This window comes from Meleagris gallopavo, chromosome 10 (genome assembly GCF_905368555.1).
Source record: "Meleagris gallopavo chromosome 10, MGAL_WU_HG_1.1, whole genome shotgun sequence".
NCBI lineage: Eukaryota > Metazoa > Chordata > Aves > Galliformes > Phasianidae > Meleagris > Meleagris gallopavo.
The window spans coordinates 27,822,468-27,844,661 of NC_139413.1; the positions used below are offsets into that span (position 1 = coordinate 27,822,468).

A 22,194-nucleotide genomic window follows, 5' to 3' on the forward strand; every position below is an offset into this window, starting at 1 on the left:
CGGCGGGGCGGGGACGCGCGGGTACACACAGACACACAGACGTACGGACGCGCAGACACACACGTACACAGACGTACGCACGCGCGGGTGCCCCGTGCCGCCGTGTATGTGCGGGTGGGGGGGGGCCGTACCGTCAGCACGGGGTGCCGCTCGTTCCGAGCCTCGTTCCGCCCCCCCGCGCCGCCCATCGGTGCGGGACCCGTCGGGCGGCGGGACTACGAATCCCAGGGTGCCGCGGCCCGAGGGGGCGGGCAGGCGGAGAGCCCCCCCTCCCACCCTCCGCTCCTTTCATCCCTCCCGCCCTCCCCCCGTGCTGATGTGTACCGTGTGCGGGGAGGGGGGAGCGGCACGGTGCGGCCGGCAGCCCCTCCGCGCCCCGCTGTGAGGGGGATGCGGGTGTCGTCGGGGCGCTGCCCCCCGTCGCGGCGGCTTCTCTTCCTCCTCCCACAGCTTTGGGCTCCCCCCGCTCCGGGGCTTCGCGCTGCCGCCGCGTAACGCGCCGTGCTGCCCCGCAGGGATCCCCCGCCCGGCTCCGTTAGGCGGCCATGGCCTCCAAAGTGTTGCGGGCGGTGGTGTTGGGCCCCCCCGGCTCGGGGAAGGGGACGGTGTGCGAGAGGATCGCCCGCAGCTTCGGGCTCCAGCACCTCTCCAGCGGCCAATTCCTGCGGGAGAGCCTCCGCGGCGGCGGCGGTGAGTGTCGGGGGTCGGTGCGCACCGACGGGGCGGGAGGGGGCCGGGGGAACCGTCCGGGTTTTGTCCGTCCCGCTGAGCTGCGGTGTCCCCGCGCCCCGCCGCCGAGCCGGGGTCGCCTCTGGATTGCGGGCAGTGGCGTCGCTGGGTTTCGTTTATCGTCTCCCCTCTGCATCTTGAGTTTACGGGGTGACTGATACGATGGGGTGACTGTCCCAGCTCTGGGCGCAGCTGGGGAGGCAGCTGTGCAAGTAGAATCCTAACGTATCCCGAGTTGGAAGGGACCCGTGAGGATCATCGAGTCCAACCCCTGGAATAACCCACGCAAAAGTATTGAGTTTGTTGGATTTGGCAAGAGCAAAATTTGGTATTGGAACTGTATGATCATAGAATCCTAGAATGGCCTGGGTTGAAAAGGCCCACAGTGCTCATCAGTTCCAACCCCCTGCTGTGTGCAGGTCACCAACCAGCAGCCCAGGCTGCCCAGAGCCACATCCAGCCTGGCCTTGAGTGCCTGCAGGGATGGGGCATCCACAGCCTCCTTGGGCAACCTGTTCCAGTGCCTCACCACCCTCTGAGTGAAAACACAGCCTGTGTGATCTTTAAGGTGCCTTCCAACCAAGCCATGGTATGGGAGCATTGCAATATGACTGAAGGCAGATGCTTGAAGTTGTGCAGGGGATGCACGTGTTCATGAGGATCCCACTGGGAAGCGGGGTGCTGCGGCTGTGCCATCCACTGCAGGAGGGCTGGGGAAATGCTGCAGGGTGCCCATGTGCGCTCCCACTCATTAAGCTACCTCCACAGTCAGGGAGTGTGGGGGGACAGCAAGCCTCAGCCCATCCTGTATTTCACATCCTAAGCCTTTTGGAGAGCTGATAGCATTTGCTGTGCCCGCGCTATCAGATCCCACGAACTTCAGGGGCCAGCAGCCTGTGGGGTGGCTGTGGTTGGGCAATACCAGCTTGCAGCAGCTCCTGTGCCCTGCTGCTGTGCGTGGGACCTGCCCAGGAGGAAGCTGACTCAGAAGAGCCGTGGAGTGGCATCCATGCAAAACAGGAGGGGGGGGAAATAAGCAGGCTTTCCCTTTTTAGAGGTGTGACAAGAAGGGAGGGGAAGAGAGGGTGAATGAATGCTGGGAGCTGTGTGCGCCGCGGGGCGTTGCTCACCACCCTGCCTCTGGTCACGCAGTTAAAAAGACCCAGATTTCCTTCTATAAATAAAAAGCAGAAAAATATTTCCTTTGGGAAGAGACTGAAAATTCGGAAAGTCCGGCTAACTTTTGGCTGGGCTGCAAAACACCTGAGGGCAAACCAGGCGGATTTGCAAGGTGTGGAAGTATGGCCGTGGGTGGGGAATGCTCCTGTGGGCATCAGGTGTGCAGTGCTGAGCTGTGTGCACCCACAGGCTTCCCTGGGTTTTGTTTGCAGCTCTTTGTGTAGGAGAGCTCTGGGGATGCTGCAGGAGGAGGGAGCTGTGAGCTGAGTTAGCCAAAGTCTTCCAAAGTAAACTTGGGTTCCCAAAGGAGACAACACTGAGAAATGTGGATAAAACTGCTCAGAAGTAAACCAGCCTCAACTTGGCACAGCTGATTGTCCTTTCAGATGCCACCTCTGACATAGCCTCTGGTCACAGCTCTCAGTAAGGTGCAGCTATTTGCTTTTTTTCCGCTGTTTGCTTTGGACAAGCTGTTACATGAGCATGCTGCCATGTGCCAACTCCGGAGGAAGCTAAATGGAAGTAAATTATCTCCTTGGCTTTATCATCTGTGTCACTGACATTGCACTTCAGGGCAGAGGAGCCACATTACAGCACCTAAAGGACTGTTGGGGGGTTTTAGAGCAAGGATCATAGGTGGTTTTTGTGCTTGCTGCTGCAGGACATGGTTCATAGGAAGCCAGTTAATCAGTGTCTTGCTTAGTGGCTGCCCTGTTATACAGAAGTGCTTTTTGTGGATGTTGGTGAAGAAACAGTGCTTTTGGTGCTAGGCAAGGTGTGACGGGGGATGGCGACTGTTTTATTCATCCGGTTCAAGCCTCAGTGCCCAGGGCTTTATTTCTGGTCTGTGCAGCATCCTGGAGTCCCAGCAGGACCCAGTTAATTTGCAGTAAAACTGTGTGCTCCAGGCAATGCCTGGGTCTGTCCCCTCGCCTGCTCACTGTGCTGCTCGGGATGCAGCCGTCGTTTCGGGAGCCATCTGCTTGTGGATGTTCCCAGATGCGTGGCTGTGCCAGACTGCAGCTCCCCAAAGCTGGATCCTGCCTTCAGAGATGGGATGAGAAGCACTGGGGCTCTGAAAATTAGAGGAAGTATCCGGCCTTGGCCAACCGGGGTTGTTATAGCTTGGTGCACAGATAACTGCGGTCAGTGCTGCATTAACCACTTGGAGCTTCTCCTTCCGTTAACTCCAGATTGCTCTGCTGGAGCCTCTGTAAGAAATCATGCAAAAGGTGGCTCCAAGGGACCAAAAGTCCAAGGTTATTTTGTAGTGTCCGGCCAGGGGCTGCTGGCCAGCAAAGCTTTTGTGCTCCATGCCAAATTCTTGCACCTTGTGCTTGGGAACAGCCTCTCCTTGAGCCCCTGCAGCCTCTCCAACCCTCAGCTGGTGCCGCTGCCTTTGCAGGAGGTGTCACAAGGCTGGGACCAGCCATGCTGCTCTGATAAGAGTTGGAAGGTACAGATGAACTAGGGTTACAGCAGGGGCTGAAGTCCTGCGTTAAACCTGCGGTCATTAGCTTAACAGGATTACGTGATAGCAGTGTGGATTTTGGCCCTTGTTTGGGAAGGATGAACCCCAGATCATCGTCACACGGCGGGATCGGGATCTGCAGGGATATCCATGCGTGGGCATGCCCAAACCCTGCTGCCTCTTGGCTCAGGGCTGGGGCAGTTTCACCACAGAAATGCATAGGATAGATTGAGAAAATTGGAGATAAAAGCAACCCAGCAGGGTTGTGCTGCAGGGGTGATGTGATGCAGCACATCCCAAGTGCTGGGGTCCAAAGACTGAGTAGCTCCATGCATCCTTTGTAGGAACTATCTGCCCATTCTGCAGTATGAGCGATGCCTTGAGAGCTTGGGAGGAAGCTGAGCAGGGATGGAGAGGCTGAGAGGCTCCAGTAGCAGTCTGAAAGCATTGCCGCCCTGTGCTGGCGTGTTGACCCCGTGTCAGTGCATGCACTCCCATGGTGCTGCATTGCCCCCTTGCTGATGTGTCTCCTATGCATGCTGGAGCATTCCCTGCACCAGGAGCAGCAGGGAGCTGTCTGCTTGTATTGCAGTCATGGAAAAACTACAGCATTTTGGTGCAGAGCTATGGCCTTGGATGGATGTGTGAGATGCATTTCCAGACTTCCCAGCTTGTATGTCGTCAGCAGCTGGTCCTGTGGGTCCTTGGGACAGGAGCAGGACCTGCAGCTACAGCCTGAGCTCTGCTCCCTCAACCAGCCACAGCTCTGTAACCCTTCTGGCAATGTGCAGGCCACGTGAATAAATATTAAAAAATGTAGGTGGATGCAATAATATTTATGCCCTAGCAGGTCTGTGTGCTGGTTGCGTAAGACATAATGTATTCTTTTCATCCTCATGTGCTTCCCGAGCAGGAGGGTGACATATGGGCAGTGACAAAGAGCTTGTCATTGAACAAGGTATTTTCTGCAGCCCTGGGGATGCACTGAGGCTATGAGCTGCTCAGCAGCATTGGTTGCAGAACGTTTGTGGAGCGGAGGGAGGGGACCACCATCATGCCCCCGCTGACTCATTCCTGCAGCCTGGTGACTCAGAGTTTTGTGGGCAGGTTGCCAGAAGGGCAGCCTCTGCGTGCCCTGCTTCATCCACACTTGTTGTTTTGGGGAGGTTCCCTGCAGCCTCACACACCCGGAGCTGTGCTGCACAGGCTGCTCCAGGCTCCATTCTCTAAGTGAGATGGGTTCTCTCTGGGAGCTGTGCTTCTTGCATCAAACCCTTCTGCGTGCCAGAAATTTCAGCCTGTGCTCTGGTGCGAGTGCCCGACCGGCTTCTACATCTTGCTGTAGTCTGGCAAACCAGAACCTGGAGAGTTCCTTCTCCTTCAGCCAGCTTGCATCTTTCAGCTGCTTCGTTCCAAAAGCCATCAGTGAGGGGTATTGAGACTGTATGTTGTCAGACTGAGACAGAAGGGGGTGGTGGGTCCTTCCTGGAGGGGAAGATCAGCTAAGGACAGTCCCAGTGACAGAAGGATTCTGCAGGGAACTTTGTCCTGCTGCACCTCCCTCCATGCTCAGCCACCTGTGCAAAGCCCCAGAAGCCTTCTCTGACGGTGCAGCATAGCTCTTAGTACTTCAGGTAGAAGACTTGTGCTCTGAGAGGGCTAAAATGTGCTGTCCAAGTAGAAAACTTGCAAAAATGGGCTGCAAATCCCGTTTTAGTGACAGATGCTGTTAGGTGCTCTGGGAGGAGGATGCACTCAGGTTTTCTTACCTGAATGTATCCTGAGTTGAGGCTCGGAAGTCTTAAAAGCCTGTGGATGGAAAGCTATGTTCTCCTTTCAGCATGATAACAGATGCTCAGAGGCGTGGGTTGTCAGACGAGCTTTCTGATGATGCCTGTTTACTGTCACATTTTATATGTGACACTGGGAATGTGCATCCCTTCAGATAATTTATAAAAGATGGTGCAGTGTCTCACGACATACATGAAAGCAGGAAGAGGCAAACTTGGTTTGTCTCAGTCAGGTTGCAAGCATTACCCAAAAGCATCATTTGTCCCCATAAATGTATGGGAAGCTCCTCTGAGACACAGTGATTGCAGCTGTAACATTGGGCGTGTAGCAAGGTGTGTTATTATATGCAATGTGCAGAGCAGGAGGTGAGCTTGGCAGCTGGCTGCTGAGCAGAGCTGCAGCCATGCAGTGTCTCAGTGACATCTGATGCAGGTGGCCCTGCTCATGTTACCCCTCACCAAGCATTCCCCAGCTCCAAAGGAGCTCTGTGTTCCCCAGTGTGCTGCCGAAAGGGTGAGCGATCTCTGAGGGCAAGCAGAATTTGAGGGGGAGCAATATTGTTTCATGCAGAATGTCATGCAGTTTTAATTTATTTTTGTTTTTAACTTGAACAGAAGTTGGCGTCTTGGCAAAGCAGTACCTTGAGAGAGGCCTTCTGGTGCCTGACCACGTCATCACACGTGTGATGATGACGGAGCTGGAGAAGCGGCGAGCAGAGCATTGGCTGCTTGATGGTGAGTGCATCTGTGTGGGCAAAAGCCAGCCACCTTTAAAGCATCGCTTTGCTCCTGATGGGTTTGAGAAGACCAAAGGTGCCTGTCCTGGTGCTGCTGGCAGTAGATGGGAGGGCAGATGGCACCAAACTGCTTGCAGAAGCACTGCTCTCAGGGATAGCATGAGGTTCGCCTGTTTTTTGTAGTAAATCAAGAGCTTGAGGAGAGACTCCATCAGTTTGAAACTGCAGAGCTAAAAATAAGAAAAGGCTCTCACTGTGTGTGCGTGCTATCGGTTGGGGTCAATGGTCCTTGCTGGTTCTGGCAGAAGAGCAAGGAGAGAAATTGGTATGTGGCTGTTGCTTCCCTGAACCCTAAGAAGCAGCACATGTGTGTGCAGTTGAGATCATTTGTGGGGAAGGGAAAGGAGAGAGGTGTTTCATAAAGCAGCCCCTGGGGCCAGCGTGCAGAGAGGGGCTGGCAAGAAAAACTTCTTCCCAGCTCCATCTGCATCTGAATGAGCTGTGATCCCAAGCCATACATCCACCTGGGATGGAGAAATGCTCCAAGCAAAGCGTGTGGGAGGTGTGCAGCAGGCAGCTCTGATGGCAGTGCTGTGAAGAGCTCTGGGGTTTGGGCAGGGGAAAGGATGGTGGGACTTGGTGGGGTGCAGCTACCTGGGTTTTTGGGCAGAGCCCCATGTGACATAGGGAGGGGTAGCCCATGTGGGGAAGCACTTTCAAAAAGCTTGTTACTAATACTCTCCTTTCCTTACTTTGAAATTTTCCTTTGGTTGTTTCCTAGTTAGTAAGTTGCAAAATGAGGAAAGTGGGTGGGCAAAACACCCCAAACTCAATCTCCACTGTAACATTTCATTACTCTCATAGTAATACTACTCGGTTCACTGGAAACACAGTGATTGGCAAATATTACAGTAAGTGTTTTGTATTACAAGTCTACTGTTTCTGCATTCACGAGCGTTTGCACCCCAGTATTCACTCAGACCCTGGTTTGCCTCCAGGGCAAAGCATGGCCATGGGTGGTGGGCATAGATCTGGGGAGCCTCCTGCTTTGCACAGTGACCTCTGACAAGGAGCATGCTTATTTCAAGCAGTCCGTTCACTAACTCAAAGAACAGTGCAACTTGACTTGGTAAAGCAGATCACATATATTCTTTCTCATGCTGACTAATTCATTAGCTCTGATGACATTCTGGCGAGCTCACAGCTAATAATGCTCAACTGGGGAAAGGTCTAGGATGTCTTCTGAGGCTCTGCAGGTGTTTGCTGAGCTTAGTGGTGGCCTGGAGAGGTGGGAAAAGTCCCCATGCTGGGCACTGCTTCCCAGGAGAACACGAGCCTGCAGAGATCTGTGTGTTGTATTTTGGGAGCTGGTGCTGGAGGAGCTATTTTCTGCAGCAGCCATCTGGTGGATGGCTCTTTCGCACCATGTGCACTGCAGCGAGGAGCTGTGCTATCTTTGCAGCACCTTTGCAGCAAGCAGCCGTGTGCTTTTCTTCCAATCACCCTGCTGTGCTGTGGTACGTGCCCGCAGGTTTCCCACGGACGCTGGGACAAGCTGAGGCACTGGACAAGATCTGTGAGCTGGACCTGGTGATCAGCCTGCACATCCCCTTCGAGACGCTGAAGGACCGTCTGAGCGCCCGATGGATCCACCCAGCGAGCGGACGGGTCTACAACATGGAGTTCAACCCTCCTCATGTGCATGTAAGAGCTTGGAGCAGCCTTCTGCCGCGTGAGTGGGCTGGCACAAGCTTCAAATACCACTGGGGAAAAATCCTATGTAGTAAGACTACATCAAAAGCAGTGTAGCCTGCAGATCGGGGTAGCTGATCCTGTTTCTCTGTGCTGGTGAGACCTCACCTGGAGCACTGTGTCCAGATGTGAAGTCCTCAGTACAGACATTGACCTCTGGAATGCCTCCAGAAGAGGGCCACAAAAATACTTCCAGGGATGGATCACCTTCCTATGAGGACAGGCTGACTGCTGGGGCTGTGCAGCTGGAGAAGAGAAGGCTCTGGGGGAGAGCTGAGAGCAGCCTTTCACTACCTAAACAAGGGATGTAAGAAGGAAGGGGACAGACTCTTGAGTGGGATCTGTGGTGATAGGACAAGGGGAAATGGTTTCATACTAAAGAGGGGGGTTGGATAGATTGGATAGAAGGAAATAGGTTGGTTTGTTTTGTTTTTTTCTTGTTTTTTTTTTTTAATGATAAGAGCAGTAGAGCACTGGGATAGGATGCCTACAGAGACAGTGGTGTCCCGTCCCTGCAGACACCCAAGGTCAGAGGACGGGGCTCTGTGCACCTGGTGGAGCTGTGGGTGTCCCTGTTCATTGCAGGGGAGTGGGACCAGATGGCCTTCAAAGGTCTCCCAACTCAAACAATTCTACAATGCTATGAAGACCCAGGGATACTGGGGCACCAGATGGTTTTGGCCTTGAAAGCTGTCCTGCAGAGTTCTGCACAGTGCCTTTTGATAAATGAGGTTTGTGCTAAGTGCTCAATGAAAATGCTCTTGACAGCATTTGCCTTTCTGCAGGGCATTGACGACGTGACGGGCGAGCCACTGGTCCAGTGTGAGGATGATAAACCTGAGGCCGTCACTGCCCGGCTCAGAAAGTACAAAGATGCTGCAAAGCCAGTAATAGAGTTATACAAGTGAGTTCAACCGTGTGAATAAAGCACAGCCCTGCTGCTTTCTGGGGGCAGATTGCTGTGCAGCACATGCAGGACCATGGAGGTGGTGCCCTGCAAAGAGTGGTTCACTTCACTCACCAAACCAGTAGCAGCTTTCTGTGCTGCTCCAAATAGCATCAATGAACGGGTTTATTAAATAATCCCCTGCAGGTCTGAAGTGGTATGTTTGCCTTGCACAAAAACAGTCCAAGGCTCCTGGGCTTGGCTTTTAAATGAATTGGCAACAGGGGAATTGGCAACAGGGCAGAAGAAACAAGGGCAAAGGGTGGTAGAGAGCACATGGATCCTGAGTGCATACTCCTGAGGGGAGATGAGAGGTGTCTTCTAGCCCCCCTGCATGCAGACACTTGGGGAAAAAGCTTTGTTGTAAGCATCTCAGTAGCTGCATGTCTCTAAAGCTCAGAGCCATTGCCACTTTGAGCTGTGCATTGCAGGGCAGGGCAGGCTGGGGTGGATGTGCTATAAGTAGATGATCACACTTCAGGATCTGACCTTGCAGTCCACACTGTTATTTTGGAGCTGAGAAATGTCTTGTCCTCACCCTCTTGGCACTAACTGCTTGACTCTCTTCAGGAGCAGGGGTATCCTGCACTCATTTTCGGGGACAGAGACCAACAAGATCTGGCCGTACGTGTACGCCCTGCTGTCCAACAAGATCCCACCCCTGCGCTCAGAAGAGGAGCACTAAGCAGCCTGGGCCGGGGACCAGGAGTTGGTGTGATAACTGCTTGGTTTCTCTGCACGGTGCTGGAGCTGTGCTCAAATTAAGCAATCATGCAGTACCATCCCCAGGTGTGCTGGATAACAGCTATGGAAACACGGTTATAACCAGTATCCAGGTGAAAAGATCTATGTTTATAAGGTCAAGTCTGCTAGAATAAGTGTTATTTCTTCTGAGGCTAGAAAATATTCCTGCCTGTGATCCAACCACACAGATCAGTGGTGCAAACCTAGGTCATGATTCTTTCAGGTTTACACAACTTGCCGTGATCTCCCTGCCACCCCTGTATGAAACACCAGCCTCTAAGCCTATAATGTGCCATTCCGTTGCCCTGTAGTACTGTTTAACACAGGTCTCTCTGTTGTTGTCTTTTAAAAAAAATATATTTTCTATTAAATTTATTTCTTAGAGAAACAAAGCTCTAAAGTGCAAGATTTCAGCCCGGTGGGAATTGGTGAGGAACATAGAAAACATTCACACTAGAGCTCAGAAATATCAAGATCACATTTCCAGTAACAGTAGATGTAGAAGAGGGGAAACACAGGAGGTAGAATACATATTGTGCTTTAAGGAAAGATGAAGAAAACAGTAGAAAAAGCTGCTACATGTTTTACTTGTCATGAGCTGGTGTGATGTGGAGCAGGAAGGTGAGCAGGCTCTGGTTTGTGCTTACCTTGTCCGTAGCTTTCCATGCCACGAGATACAGCCCTGTTTCAATAGCTTCTCCCAAAGATTTTAAATGTGTTTTGGTGAGAAACAGAGTCATTCCTTGTTCTCTGCTGCCTTTGTCCCACTGGAAAGGGGCTGTCCCAAGCATGTGCCTCCTGCGGGGGGTTCACCTGCAGTGGCTGCAGGCTCTGGCAGTGCTGCCCTGCTGTCTGTCCCTTATGTCCATCAGGGCTGTCAAAGTGACCACACTCCTTTCAGCAGTGTTGTGTGTGAGCGTGCATCTGTCTGAAGCAGTGTTAGCATGCTCCTGCTGCCCAGCAGTTGGTTTGCAAACAAGGGCCTGCTGGTGCTGTTCCCACCCCTGCATGCAGGAGCTCTGGGCACAGCCGCCAGGTCTATGGGGATGCTCCCCTGGTCTCCTCCAGTTGCCTTATTTTATAGACTATATATTTAAGGAAAAAAAAAAAAGAAAAAAAAAAGCAAGGTGTGTATTTTTTAAAGTTTAAAAATTAAAGGTGAATTTTAGCATCTGCTTTGGAGAACGCTTTGCTGAGCTGCTTGCTGCAGTCTGCCAGACCACAGGCAGGGATGCAGGGAAGCTGTCACTGCCTTCCACCCATGCAATCAATTAGAGCAGCCTGGACAAGTTCGTGTTGCTGAAATGCCACTGTGTTTTTGTTTGGAGAGCAGCTCCACAGCAAGGCAGGGCGGACCAACTTTTTAGGGAAATATTCTTTTAGGATTTTTTTTCTTTCTTTTGCCCTGGGAGTGCTTCTCTGAGCCACTTCTGCCTCAATGCCACCAGCAGCTCTGCTTGTCACTGGCTCAGTTGGGGACAGCTTTGCCCTCGCTTTCTCCTGATAACAGCCAGAATCCATCACGATCCCCTGCAGTAGCATCTCTGGCACGTGAGCGCTTGTTTCAGAGGCTCTGAGCTCTCTCATAAATGCAGAACCTCGTGGCCACGCATCCCTCCAGCCCTCAGGACAGGTTTTTCTGTAAGAGTTGTACTTTGCACTTTGGCAGACCAAACCCCGGGTTGTCCCACCAGGCAGTGCAGCCCTCGCTCTCCTCTGCCCCTGTGCTGTGAATCTCGTGCTTCCCGCAGCCTCAGCCGCACTGTAGGGACCAAAGGGCGGTGGGTGCCCACATCCCAGTATGTGACACTGAGTTTTGCTCCTTGAGTTTTCTCCCGGGGAATCTCCATTGCTGTTCTGCCGCTTGGAAGATGTAAATAAATTTTTTCTCCTGCTTATCCCCAGTTTGGTGGTGTCCGTTTGTGAATTTTGCCCCGTGGCTGCTGAACCTTCCCTGGAGTCCTGTGTTTCCAATGGGTCCTGTGTTTGTCCGTGGGTTTGTCTGTGGGAGACTGGCACCAGTGAGCACAAGGAGGATGGGAGGGAAGGAGAGAATCTACAGTACCCACACTCAAACTGGAGGAAATCTCCCCTATATCGCTTCTGGCTTGTACATGATGCTGCTGTTTGAGTCCTGTCCTGCAGTCAGCTCCTTTCATAGAACCAATCAGGCTGGAAAAGCCCTCTGTGCTCCCCCAGCCCACCCCCCCATGCCCACTGCCCACGTCCCTCAGTGCCACATCCCCATGGCTCTGAGCACCCTCAGGGACGGTGATCCCCCACCCCTGGGCAGCTGTGCAGTGCTGAGCACTCTTTGGAGAGGAGATATCCCCTACTATCCAATCTTCGTTTGATAAAATCCAAAATTAACAGAGCTAACCCAGGCAGCTCTGAGATGCTGTGGGTGAAGCCGGATGTTCCTCTCCTGTCCTCACTGCATGGAGAGGTTCTGGTTTTCCTGTTTAACTTCCCCCAGCAGAAGCAAAGCAGAGCATGAGGCACTGCAACACACACAGCTCGCTCTGGTGCCCCCAGTAATCCGTCACGTGGGTTTGGGCAGAGGGAATTAAAAGCTGGAGGTGCCCAGAGATCTCATCGCTGCAGATCTGATGGTTGGTTCTTTTCAATTACCAGCCAGCAGCCCTGCTCTCCCCTGGACTCCAGGGTCCAGTTGGTGACACTGTCCCATAAAGCGACGCTACCCCATGATGTGACACTGCCCCATAATGTATTGCTCTGTTTTCTCAACCGTGGATCCATGGAGGGAAAAGCAGCCTGGGCATCCCCATGGATCTGCAAGCAGAGAGCTGCTAGGTGTTTCTTTGAGCCTCAGAACACTAAAATCATTACAATTCCCACCTTTCTGTATACGTTGGCTTGTGTTGGCAGCCCAGGCTGGGGGCAGGCAGCAGCTGTGTGTGCGGCATCACCTGCTGCCCACCTCCCCGGCGGCCCCAATCCCTGCGCATTGCTCCTACAACCTCACTGGGATCGCACCGGTGACCGACGCAACCGCTCCGCAGGGTTTGGCGTGCGGCTCGGTGCCGAGCCAGGAACATAACAAAGTCAGGGGGAAAAAAAACAACCAAAAAAAAAAAAAAAAAAAAAGGAAAAGGAAAACGCACGAAGTTCCCACTCTCTCCCGCCCGCCGCTGACTCCGGATCCCGCTCCGTGCCGCATTTTGGGAGCCGAGTTCCGCCCGCCCGCACCCTCTGCCTGCACCCTCCCAGATCGCTGCCGCCGCCCCGTCTGTCCGTCCGTCCGGGCGGGGGGATGATGGAGCCGGCCGGTGGCCCAGGTGAGCAGAGCGTGGGGGGCGGGGGCGGCGCCTGGGGGGCTCTGCGGGAATCCCCCCGACCCGTAGCGGGGCTGAGCGGGTCTCGGGGCTGTGCGGAGCCGGCAGCATCCCGCATCCCGCATCCCGCATCCCGCATCCCGCGTGGGCATCTCCCCGGGCACCCCGACCCCAGCTCGGCGCTGCGGGAGCCGTCGGAGCGCGGTGCCGTCCCCCCAGGGGAAAGGGATCGATTTTTAGGGTTACAGATCAGAGCTGGGAGCGGGGCTCCGCTGCCCGTTCCCCGCAGCGGGGTGCGCGGTGTGCGCGGGGCCCGGCCCCGCCGCCGGGCTGACCTTCAGCACCGAGCCACGCTGCGCTGCCTTCCCTTTAGCAAAGCCCGGGGAGAAAATAAAAGGGTGATTTGAGTAGGGTTCCACTTGCTTCAGCGCACCGGGGGCAGGCAGCCAGCTGCGGGAGCAGAGCCCCGCTTTCCTGGTGCTCTGGTGGCCGGCATTGCTGCAGCCTTCGTTTGGGTGTCGGTGAGGGGAGAACAGCAGCAGCAGCAGGAGGAGGAGGAGGGTTGTTTTGGTCTCCGGGTCTGCGAGCTCCAGGCTCCTATCAGCTCCTGCTCTCTGCCGAGGGCCTCCATCTTCTGCCAACCCTTCCCCAGCAGATTCCTTAGTCATAGCCTTCCCAAAGCGAGAGCAAACCAACCCCGGATCCCTGCGCCCGGCGATCCCATGGCACAGGCAGCGCGGAGACAACCCGGCTGCTCTATATTTAGACAGCAGTGACACAGCTGACGGCCCCGGGAGCGCTGGCAGCCCATGGATGCAGCATTTCGGGGCATTACGCAGACCCACGCGTCGCCCTTGAAGCGCTGCGTCGCTCTCAGCTCCAGCCCGGGCGTTTTGCTGCTGACCCCGCTAATCTGCCCCGCCGGGTTTAACCTGAGGCCGTGCTGTGCCCGGAGCGCGGCACGCTGTGCGGTGGCCAGCAGGCTGGGTTTGGGGTCGGAGGGGGGATTTGCTGCAATCCGGCTCCGTGCTGCCGCCCCGCGCAGCAGATTGGGAGAATAAAGCCCCGGGGCTGCGATCCCAGCTGGCACCGTGACGCTGCGGCTCCCGAACGCCGCAAATGGGATTATGGGCGCTTCCCAACGGCGGGTGGAGCGGCCCTGGGGAGAGCTATAAATATCTCTTTGGATTTCTTATAATAAAATACGAATAGTGATTTAGGAACCTTTCTGGCAGTTCACCTTACGATAGCGGATGGAACCCTGTGTTGGTAGGTAGGCAATGTGCAGATTTCTGCCTAAATAAGTTCTTTTCAGGAAACTGAAATAGGAAGGATGGGAACGGTGGCCGTTTGGATCTGCATCCCAGCTGGAAACTGATCCAAGGCAATAGGATGTGCTAACAGACCTGCAGAGGGGCATGGCGAGGCAGGGCCTGCGGTGGCGATCTGCATCCCCTGCCCACCCCAGCAGCTTTGGGAGAAGCAGCCGGGCGCTGCCAGCCCGCTCTCTTCCAGCAGGGCTGAAGCTTTTCATCTTAATCTCTATTTCTGCAGCGTTTTTATTTCCTGATGAAAGCAAAACCCGGCCTGAGCTGTGGTGGGGGCGGACGCAGCAGCTCCCGCAGCACGGCTGTGTCTCTGAGGAGCCCTCATTTCCCACTTGGAGATGTCTTTTCCAACCTTAACGATTTTGCACTTTTACCAATTTCTCCCCTTGATTTACCACTGGCCTTTTTCAAATGCCAACAGTTCTCTCCCGAACAGAAATGCAGAATGATGCCGTTGCAAGCACTGGGTCTTGAATAGAGCAGGATTTTTGTAGGGCTGTTGATGCAGTACCCCTGCCATGGAGGTGTCAGTGTGCTTCTGAACTCATCCCTCTCCTTCAGCTTGAGATCACACACAACACATTCTGAAGGCTTGCAGAGAAGCTCCTAAGGCCCAAGTTTTCATGGCATTGGGCTATTTGCAACATACGTGAGGATGGGAATAGGCAGTGAAAGGGAAGCAATGAATGGACAGCAGTTAGGCACAGAAATACCCAATTTTTACCCAAATCCCTGCTTGATGCCTCCATGCAGACAGTCCCTGAGCGTGGGATGAGTGGGCTGTGCTCACGGGCTGTCTGCATGGAGGCATCAAGCAGGGATTTGGGCTGTGCATCAGGATGGAGGGGCACAATACAAAACCCCACAGACGGCAATCCCTGCCGTGTACCATTACAGAGGGCAGAAGTGGATGGGGCAATAAGGACAGACCCATTGCAAGGCACTAGAACACAAAGTAATGGTAAATGAAGGGGAGGAAGGCAGGGAGGGAACAGGAAGGGCTGATTCATGTGCACTGGATGTAGCCCATGGCCAAGTGTCTGCCCCGGAGCAACGACCAGCAGGAGAATGCAAAAACCACAGGCTGCTGTCTTTCCATCTTCTACATTTTTGAACCTCCTGGTGAGGATCAGCTTTTCCTTTGTAACAACTCCCAAGCTGCTCTTTTTTCTTCCTCCCTGTGCCCCAACTGCTTTGGTTGGCCCAGCTGCCATGGAAGCTGCTCACTGAGGTTCTGGAGATGCTCCCAGTGAGGCCATCCAACCCAAACTCCCCACATACTTGGGATGATTGTACTTCACTTCTGCTGCTATGATCAGAACTCATGTCTGTGTGAGCACTTCTATTGCCATCAGCGTTCAGGGCAACTGATGTTTCCTCTTTAGGTGCTCCAATAGAGACCACAAACACCTCTGAAATGAGCTTATGGCCACTGATTGACAAATGCTTTTGTATTCTATCCGGGATCTGAGCATTCTGGCTGCTGCAGGGGCTCACAGTGCCCTCGGCTGCGGGAAAGCAAAGGTCCCGGTGATAAAGCCATGTCTAACACAAACAAGTCTGAGGCTTTCTCAGGGCCACGTGTGCTTTTCATCAGAGACAAACAAGGCAGGAATCACCAGGTCAGAAGTTCCAAAATAGCAGACGGGGCTCACAAAGGGTTGAATCCTCTCACCACCCTCTCTACCCAGCTCCCTAAAGATCCCAGTCCTGTGGCAAGGCACATAGCACAGCGGTGACCTGATGCATTACTGAGCAGTCTGCATTTCTCCAGCACATCTAGGCATGGACAGGAGATGGAACCACATGGCTGTCCTTGACTCCAGCCCAAACATTGCTTATTTATCCTCAGCACAATCCTGACACTGCTCTGAAGTCCTCTTTCTGGCTCTGGACCAAACACCTTCACCCATTTTGCTGTCACTTGCGTATTCCTGGAGCAGTGCGGGGGAAGCGGTGCTCCTGGCCAGCCCATGGCACTGCCCAAGTGATGAAGGAAGACCCAGAGGTGAGGGCGAGGGGTGTCCTTCTCCCTGCACCAGTCATTTGCATCCTGATGTCATTTGGTCTGGAACCCAAAGACTGAGCCTGGTGCTGCAGATAAGGCATATGGTCATGGGAGGGCTCAGCTGACCCATGCCCTACTGGGGACAGGATGCTTTCGGGGAAAATGGGTGCTTAGAAGAACTGTTGCTTCTGTTGGCCTCAGGGAAGACGAGCAGCAAGTTAAATCCTTTGGCTGTATGCAAGAACATTCACATGCTGCCTCTTGCAGAGGTTAAAAATGATCTGATAATTGCCACATCAGTGGGGAGGTAGGATGAGGCACTGTGGTTCTTAGGCCAAGAAGCAACAAAGCCTCAATCATACAGCCTCATAATGACCTACAACTCTTCTCTGAGGTGTAATTATTTCTCCTAGTTCATCAGTGCTGCTTGCTGATGTGAAGGGAAGCAGAGCTAACCCAGACAGGGGCTTGATGGCTTTAATCAGTTCAATCAGATGTGCTTAACTAGAGTTAAACAAGATGCTCTTATTTAAGATGCTGGCAGCTGGAGAGGGCTTGAGTGCATTGGAGCCCTCCTGGGGGCAGGGCTGGTGAGGCAGCTTTTCCCCTAAGGACAGTGACTTAGAGTAAATTTCTTATGGGTTGTGTCCAGAAGGAAAGGTTGGACAGAAAGATGCAGTGATGCTCTTCTGCTGAAGGAGTGCTGTAGGAGTTCAGGTCGAAGCTAATGCCCATGGAGCAGGTTCTTAGCTGCCTGCTGGGGCTGAGCTGGTGTGAGCAGGCAGCACACAGGCTGTGGGAGGCTTGTTTTGGGGTTTGGTTCAGGATGTGGGGCTTCTGTGGGTCAATGTGATGCTGCCATAGGTAGTTCTAGCAGATCCCTAGCAAACCAATTGTTTTTGCTCCAGCTCTCCATAGCGCTCAGGATTTGGTGCTGAAGGGTTCTCCATGGCTGCAAATGCTTCTTATGAAGGTGAAGGGAAGGTAAAGAAAATTAAAGGAGTGCTGTTGTTTTCTTTTTTTCTTTTTTCTTTTCCCCTCTCTCATTCTCCAGAAAGCCCGTTTTGTGGAATACTCATAAAAGAACTGTTGAAGGGAACCTAAATTAGGGGCTCTGTGAATTGAGGTGGTTTGATTGGGATTTGAGTGCTTTGAATATGTGGAAAGACAAAATGTCAATTGTCTGGAGCACGTAGTGATGGGCCAGGGTCTCAATGCAAGGAGTGGGGTGAGAGCGAAGGGAGGAAGGAAGCCCTGTCCCTGGGGCTGAGGGGCTTTTTGGAAGTAGAAGTACAGGATCTGAGCTCTGTACGTTTATTTACAGTCAGTGATAGCGTGGTCTTTCTTGGGTAAGATTAAATGAAACTTCCAAACTTGAATTTAAGAAACAAGCAATGAAGTTCTGCTCAATTTTTTTTCTTTCTGAAGTAGAGTGACTGTTGCTCCCATGTCTGACCACGTGAGGAATGAGGAGTTAAGCTGCTTGAGCAAGCCTTGCTTTCCTTAACAATAAGTGCATTTTTCAGCCCACAAGAGCAGCCCCAGCACAGCCCTGCTGGTACTGCGTGCCCTCATCTGTGCGGTCACACCTGGCTCTGGGCCTCCTGCAGAAACACTCTGTGCTGAGAGGGTTCATGGTTCACAGTGGAATGAATGCTTTTGAACAAATGTTCAGCTCATTGAGTTTTAGAGATATCACCCCGGATGGTAAATTAATTTTCAAGCTCTAGTTGTAGTTCTTACAACACTGCGATGTGTTCATGGGGAATTAAGAGTTTAATATTTCACCTTAACTGCTCATCTCGTTAGGGGAGAGCTGGAAGAAAACGAAGTTGCACCTCCAGATATTTGGTGCTGGATTACAGCTGCTAACACTGACTTTTGCCCAGGAGAGCTGCAGCCCAGCTGGCAGCACAGGGTTGGGGGCTGGGCTACCAAGTGACCTTGGGAGGTCAGCAGTGGGGAGGGAGCTCTTCCCTCCCCAGCCTTCAGCCAGGTGCAGCCCTCCCTCGCACTACATGTTCCTACAGCACCTGCCAGCTTCACCATGCACACATGATAAAAACACCTGGATTATCTGGTGGCATCAATAAACCTTGGGGGATGTTGATGAATTATTCTAAGCAGCTGTTTCCCCGTGTCTTTTTGTTTTTGTTTTTCTTTCTTTGCTCACACTTCTGGAAGTCACTTTATTTTTTTCTTGACTAAGGTGCTGCAAATGGGCAATGTGAGGGAAGGGAGCACATCTCTATGGGCGAGCATCGCTACCTACACATAGACAGCAATATATTAACAGCCTAGTAAGGAGAGGGCAGAAAACTTAAACTCAAGCTGCAATTCATTTTAGTTTGCTTGTAAATCTGCTTGAGGTTTTCTTTTTTTTTTTTCCTGAGGAAAATTCTGAGTCACAGATGTACCTTGTTTGCAGTGCAATGTAAAATTGCTGGAGTTAAATAAACAAAAACATGTGATGAGGTACGGCTGTGCTAGGTACCCACTGCCCTGCAATGGGGGAGAGGAGAGTTTAAGCCAAGTGTCAGCAATATTTCAAGTTCTGGTTATTGCTTTCAAAGCAAGCCTGTGTTTATTTCTTTTTTTTAAGCAGAGCACTTTGTGCTTTCTTTGTGAGAGACTGGAGGCACAGCTGTTGTGTCTGGATGCATCAACTTCTTTTCCCTCTTTATTTTCTTTTAATTAAAAAAATCAGTTTGGAAGAGCTGATGATGGTTGCTCCTATGGAGCACCTCTTAGTTCCTCTCATGTGAAAGGGAAGGATGCTACCAGGTGCACAGAGCTAGGCGTGGCTCATCGCATGCTGTGATGGGGGATGTGCTTTGTGTTGGTCTGAAGTCTGTGCCCATGTGAACAGCTACAAGTAAACTGGAGTGCTAACAAGATAACTGGTATAGCACCCAGCTGCACTGGCAGGGTTTTGGGGTGTCTGAGAGTGGTAGGATGAAGAGGAATGTTACAGATTTGGGGCTAGTCTGCTGGGAAGGAATTATGCGGAGAAAGATCTGGCTGACTTCCCATACTGGTGGTTGGCCGTGAGGCAATGGTGTGCCCTGGTGGCCAAGAAGGACAATGGGATCCAGAGTGCACTGCCCAGAGTGTGGCCAGCAGATCAAGGGAGGTGATCCTCCCCCTCTACTCTACCCAGGAAGGACACAGCTGGAGAACTGAGCTCAGAGCAGGGCTGCTCATTCAGGGCAGCCATGGAACTGCTGGGAGAGCCCAGTGGAGCGTGCAGAGATGGTGGGGGCCTGGAGCATCTCCTGATGGGGACAGGCTGAGAGCCCCAGGTCTGTACGCATGGGGAGGAGAAGCTGAGGGGGATCTGATCAGTGCTGATCAATATCTAATGGTGGGAGTTGAGTGGGTGGGGCCAGGCTCTGTTCAGTGGTGCCCAGCAAGGGGATGAGGTGCACAAACTAAAACGTAGGAGTTTCTATCTGAACACTGGGGAAAAACTTCTTTACTCCAAGGTGGCAGAGCCTGGTACAGCTGCCCAGGGAGAACTGGACTGGGAAAACTCCAGAAGTCCCTTCCAACCCTTATGTTTCTCTGAATGGCTTTGGACTGTAAGAGGGGAGATTTAGGTTGTCTGTTAGGAGGAAATGCTTTGCCATGAGGGTGGTGAGGCCCTGAAACTGCTGCCCAGAGAGCTATGGGTTCCCCGTCACTGGAGGTGCCCAAGACCACGGATGGGTCTACGGGAGCTGTGTGTGGCAGGAGCTGGGACTGGATGGGTTTGAGGTCCCTCCTAACCCATTCGGTGATCCTATCTCAAGAACCTCCCGCCAGCTGTACATCCTCCTCCTCTGAGCTTAGGGGTCGCGCTGGGAGCGGGCGGTGCTGCGGGCGCAGGACGTACGGATGCACCATTTTCCTTAAAGACCTTTCCTTCCACGGGATCGCGGATCGCGGCCGCGGCCCTCCGATTGCTTCCGGGCCCGCGGAGGCGGGCAGAGCTCAGCGGCCGCCCCGTCCCGCCCCGTCCCTCCCCTCGGGGCGGCCGGAGCGCTCATCTTCCGTCCTGCCCGCGGCGGCACGGCAGGCTGCCCGCCCGCCCGCCTCGCCCCTATGAGCCTGCTCGGCGGCTACCGCAAGAAACCCGGAGGTGACGGCTATGAATCTTTGCAGCTGGTGGAGAGCGGCGCTGAGGGAGGCGGCGGTGGGCCCGGCGCGGTGGGGGCGGGCGGCCGGAGCCCCGCGCGGCAGCAGCAGCAGCAGCACCGCGCCGACGGCAGCACCATGGACAGCTCCGGTAAGGGCCGCGCGTGGGGACAATGGCAGCGCGGACAATGGCAGCGCTTTGTGCCGGGCTGCGGGGTGCTCGGGGCGGGCGGAAGGCGAGGCGGGTGCTGCGAAGCCCTTCCAGCTCGGGGTGCTCTGTGAAATCGGCTCGTGGTGTCCTCTTGGTTTCACCTTCGTTGGAGAAAATGGTTATGTGGAAGATAAAACGGATCGAGGGTGTTGGGGTCTTTTCCCCGGGTGCGACCGACTGACCTATTTCCAAGAATTATTGGTTTTCTTTCCCTCGCCCAAAAAGCATCATCCAACCAAGGTGTGTTAATTGTGCGGAGGATGAGGTGCATGCAGCATTTTTATTTAATCAGGGAGTGGGGGACCAGATGGTCTTCGGGACTGGTAATGGGATAGAGAGCTCTTCAGCTCTGTATCACAGGTCCAAATTTGCCTGGGTCACCAGCCTTTGGGAATACTCATCCAATAGCTTCTCAGTGAGCCGCTGGAAGGAACCGCTCTGTATCTGGTTGCTTAGTGGTGCCCATCCCCACCAACAACTACAGCCCATGCAGGGGGCTTCCAAAGGCCAAACCTGGGCAGGATATGCCTTGTCCAGTCATGGGGGGGGCCAACCTTGTGCCTATCCATCATGAGGGAACGATGTCGCAGTGATACCTGCACTGCTCCATGAAAGAAAGGCGTGGGCCTGGGGCACTCAGAAGCATTCCATTCATTGCCTTTGTTTTAACGTGGTAGCCTTCTCCAGAGGGAAATAAATCCTCCTGACCCATGTCTGGATGTGGATGAGGAGAGCCATACCTTGTATTCTTTTCACGTTTTCTTTGCTATAATGAGAGTAATGTTTTCCTCTTCCTCACTGGCACGTAAATGTGCTTTCTAGAGTTCTTGAGGCTGTCTTTGTTTTTTTGTTTCTTTTTTTTGTTTTACTTTTTTTTTTTTTTCCTCACTCCTGGACTTTAGAACTGCATTTTAATTTGCTGCTATGATATCTTTGCTATAGTAGCTTGCAATATTAGTGTATGTCAGTAGATTCTTACTCACAGCAGGCGGCCGTGGTACAGTTGTTTGGATCTGTACACTGGCATATCCGCTGCATTGGTTAGATACTGCGGTCTGTTTAACCTCTATCATTAAGGCAATTATCTGAATGAGTTTCCTAGAACTTTCAGAACCACTTACCCCCAGCCAGGCGTGGGCTCACGTCAAGTCACAGCTTTTGTCTGATGTCAGCTCGCGGTGTTATTTCAGTGATGCTGCTGCAGTCGCTCTGTTCTGTTTCTTCAAGCCATGCTGCTCCCTGCTGAGCCAAAAAGAGGTGTTTGTGGATAGCCAGACAATACCTTTATTTATGGCTCCCATGCAATATTCACCCATTCTAACAGTTTAGCTGCAAATACAAAGATATCCCAGATGCTAATTGTACTAACTCCCTCAGTCTGCTTCTGGGATGCTCTGCCCTTAAATACATGGGGCTGGGAAGGCCGTGGTTAAGGGCTCTGCTATGTGCACTTGGTGCTCTTGACACCCATGGCAGTGCCTCTCAGTCTGCCCAAATCTCACAGCCATGCTCTGGGCAGCAGGGAGCCTCAGGCCTGGTTGTGTGGCCTTTGAGTTGAGTTTAGAGGGTTTTTTTTGGTAACTGTAGTAAATTTGTGTGTTGTGCGTACAAATACATTTTTGGAGGGTGTCTAAATCTTCACGTGAAGTTCAAGTACCTAATGTGATGCTCTGTTTTAAAAGTGAATTCCCATCTTGTATCCGTCTGGTTCATCTAAACACTGGCTGCTGATAAGTGACAAATTGTCAGCCCACAGCAAAGAAGTTTTTCTTTGCCAGGGATGAAATTGTAAAAGCTTCAAGAGCTGTATCCACCCCTCAGGTGTGCTTTTGGCTTCTGGTCATTTGGTAATTGAACTGTGGGGCAATTTATCTCTAATGCTGTGTG

The 22,194-nt window shown here is 52.9% G+C and overlaps 2 protein-coding genes across 6 annotated transcripts in view; both read left to right on the forward strand.

The window, feature by feature from the left end:
• The first annotated feature begins 55 nt into the window (after positions 1 to 55).
• Positions 56 to 11,246, forward strand: AK4 (adenylate kinase 4). Of its 2 annotated transcripts, XM_085231469.1 has the most exons (5): positions 82 to 690; positions 5,785 to 5,904; positions 7,438 to 7,610; positions 8,444 to 8,562; positions 9,175 to 11,246. In XM_085231469.1, exons 1-5 carry the CDS (start codon positions 546 to 548, stop codon positions 9,287 to 9,289), a joined length of 672 nt encoding a protein of 223 aa, XP_085087595.1. In that variant the 5' UTR covers positions 82 to 545; the 3' UTR covers positions 9,290 to 11,246. The 2 variants fall into 2 exon arrangements, with proteins under 2 accessions (XP_085087596.1, XP_085087595.1); XM_085231470.1 differs by lacking the exon at positions 8,444 to 8,562 and having other exon boundaries at positions 56 to 690.
• A 1,278-nt stretch (positions 11,247 to 12,524) lies between these two features.
• Positions 12,525 to 22,194, forward strand: part of DNAJC6 (DnaJ heat shock protein family (Hsp40) member C6) — a 39,294-nt gene continuing 29,624 nt past the window's right edge. Inside the window, exons 1-2 of one of the 4 annotated variants that reach the window (XM_085232353.1) lie at positions 12,528 to 12,647; positions 20,124 to 20,247. In XM_085232353.1, the coding sequence (XP_085088479.1) occupies positions 20,235 to 20,247 (13 nt within the window). In that variant the 5' untranslated portion in view covers positions 12,528 to 12,647; positions 20,124 to 20,234. Of the gene's footprint in view, positions 12,648 to 20,008; positions 20,248 to 22,194 lie in introns of those variants that run through there. The other 3 variants (XM_085232352.1, XM_085232351.1, XM_085232350.1) reach the window with 3 other exon arrangements.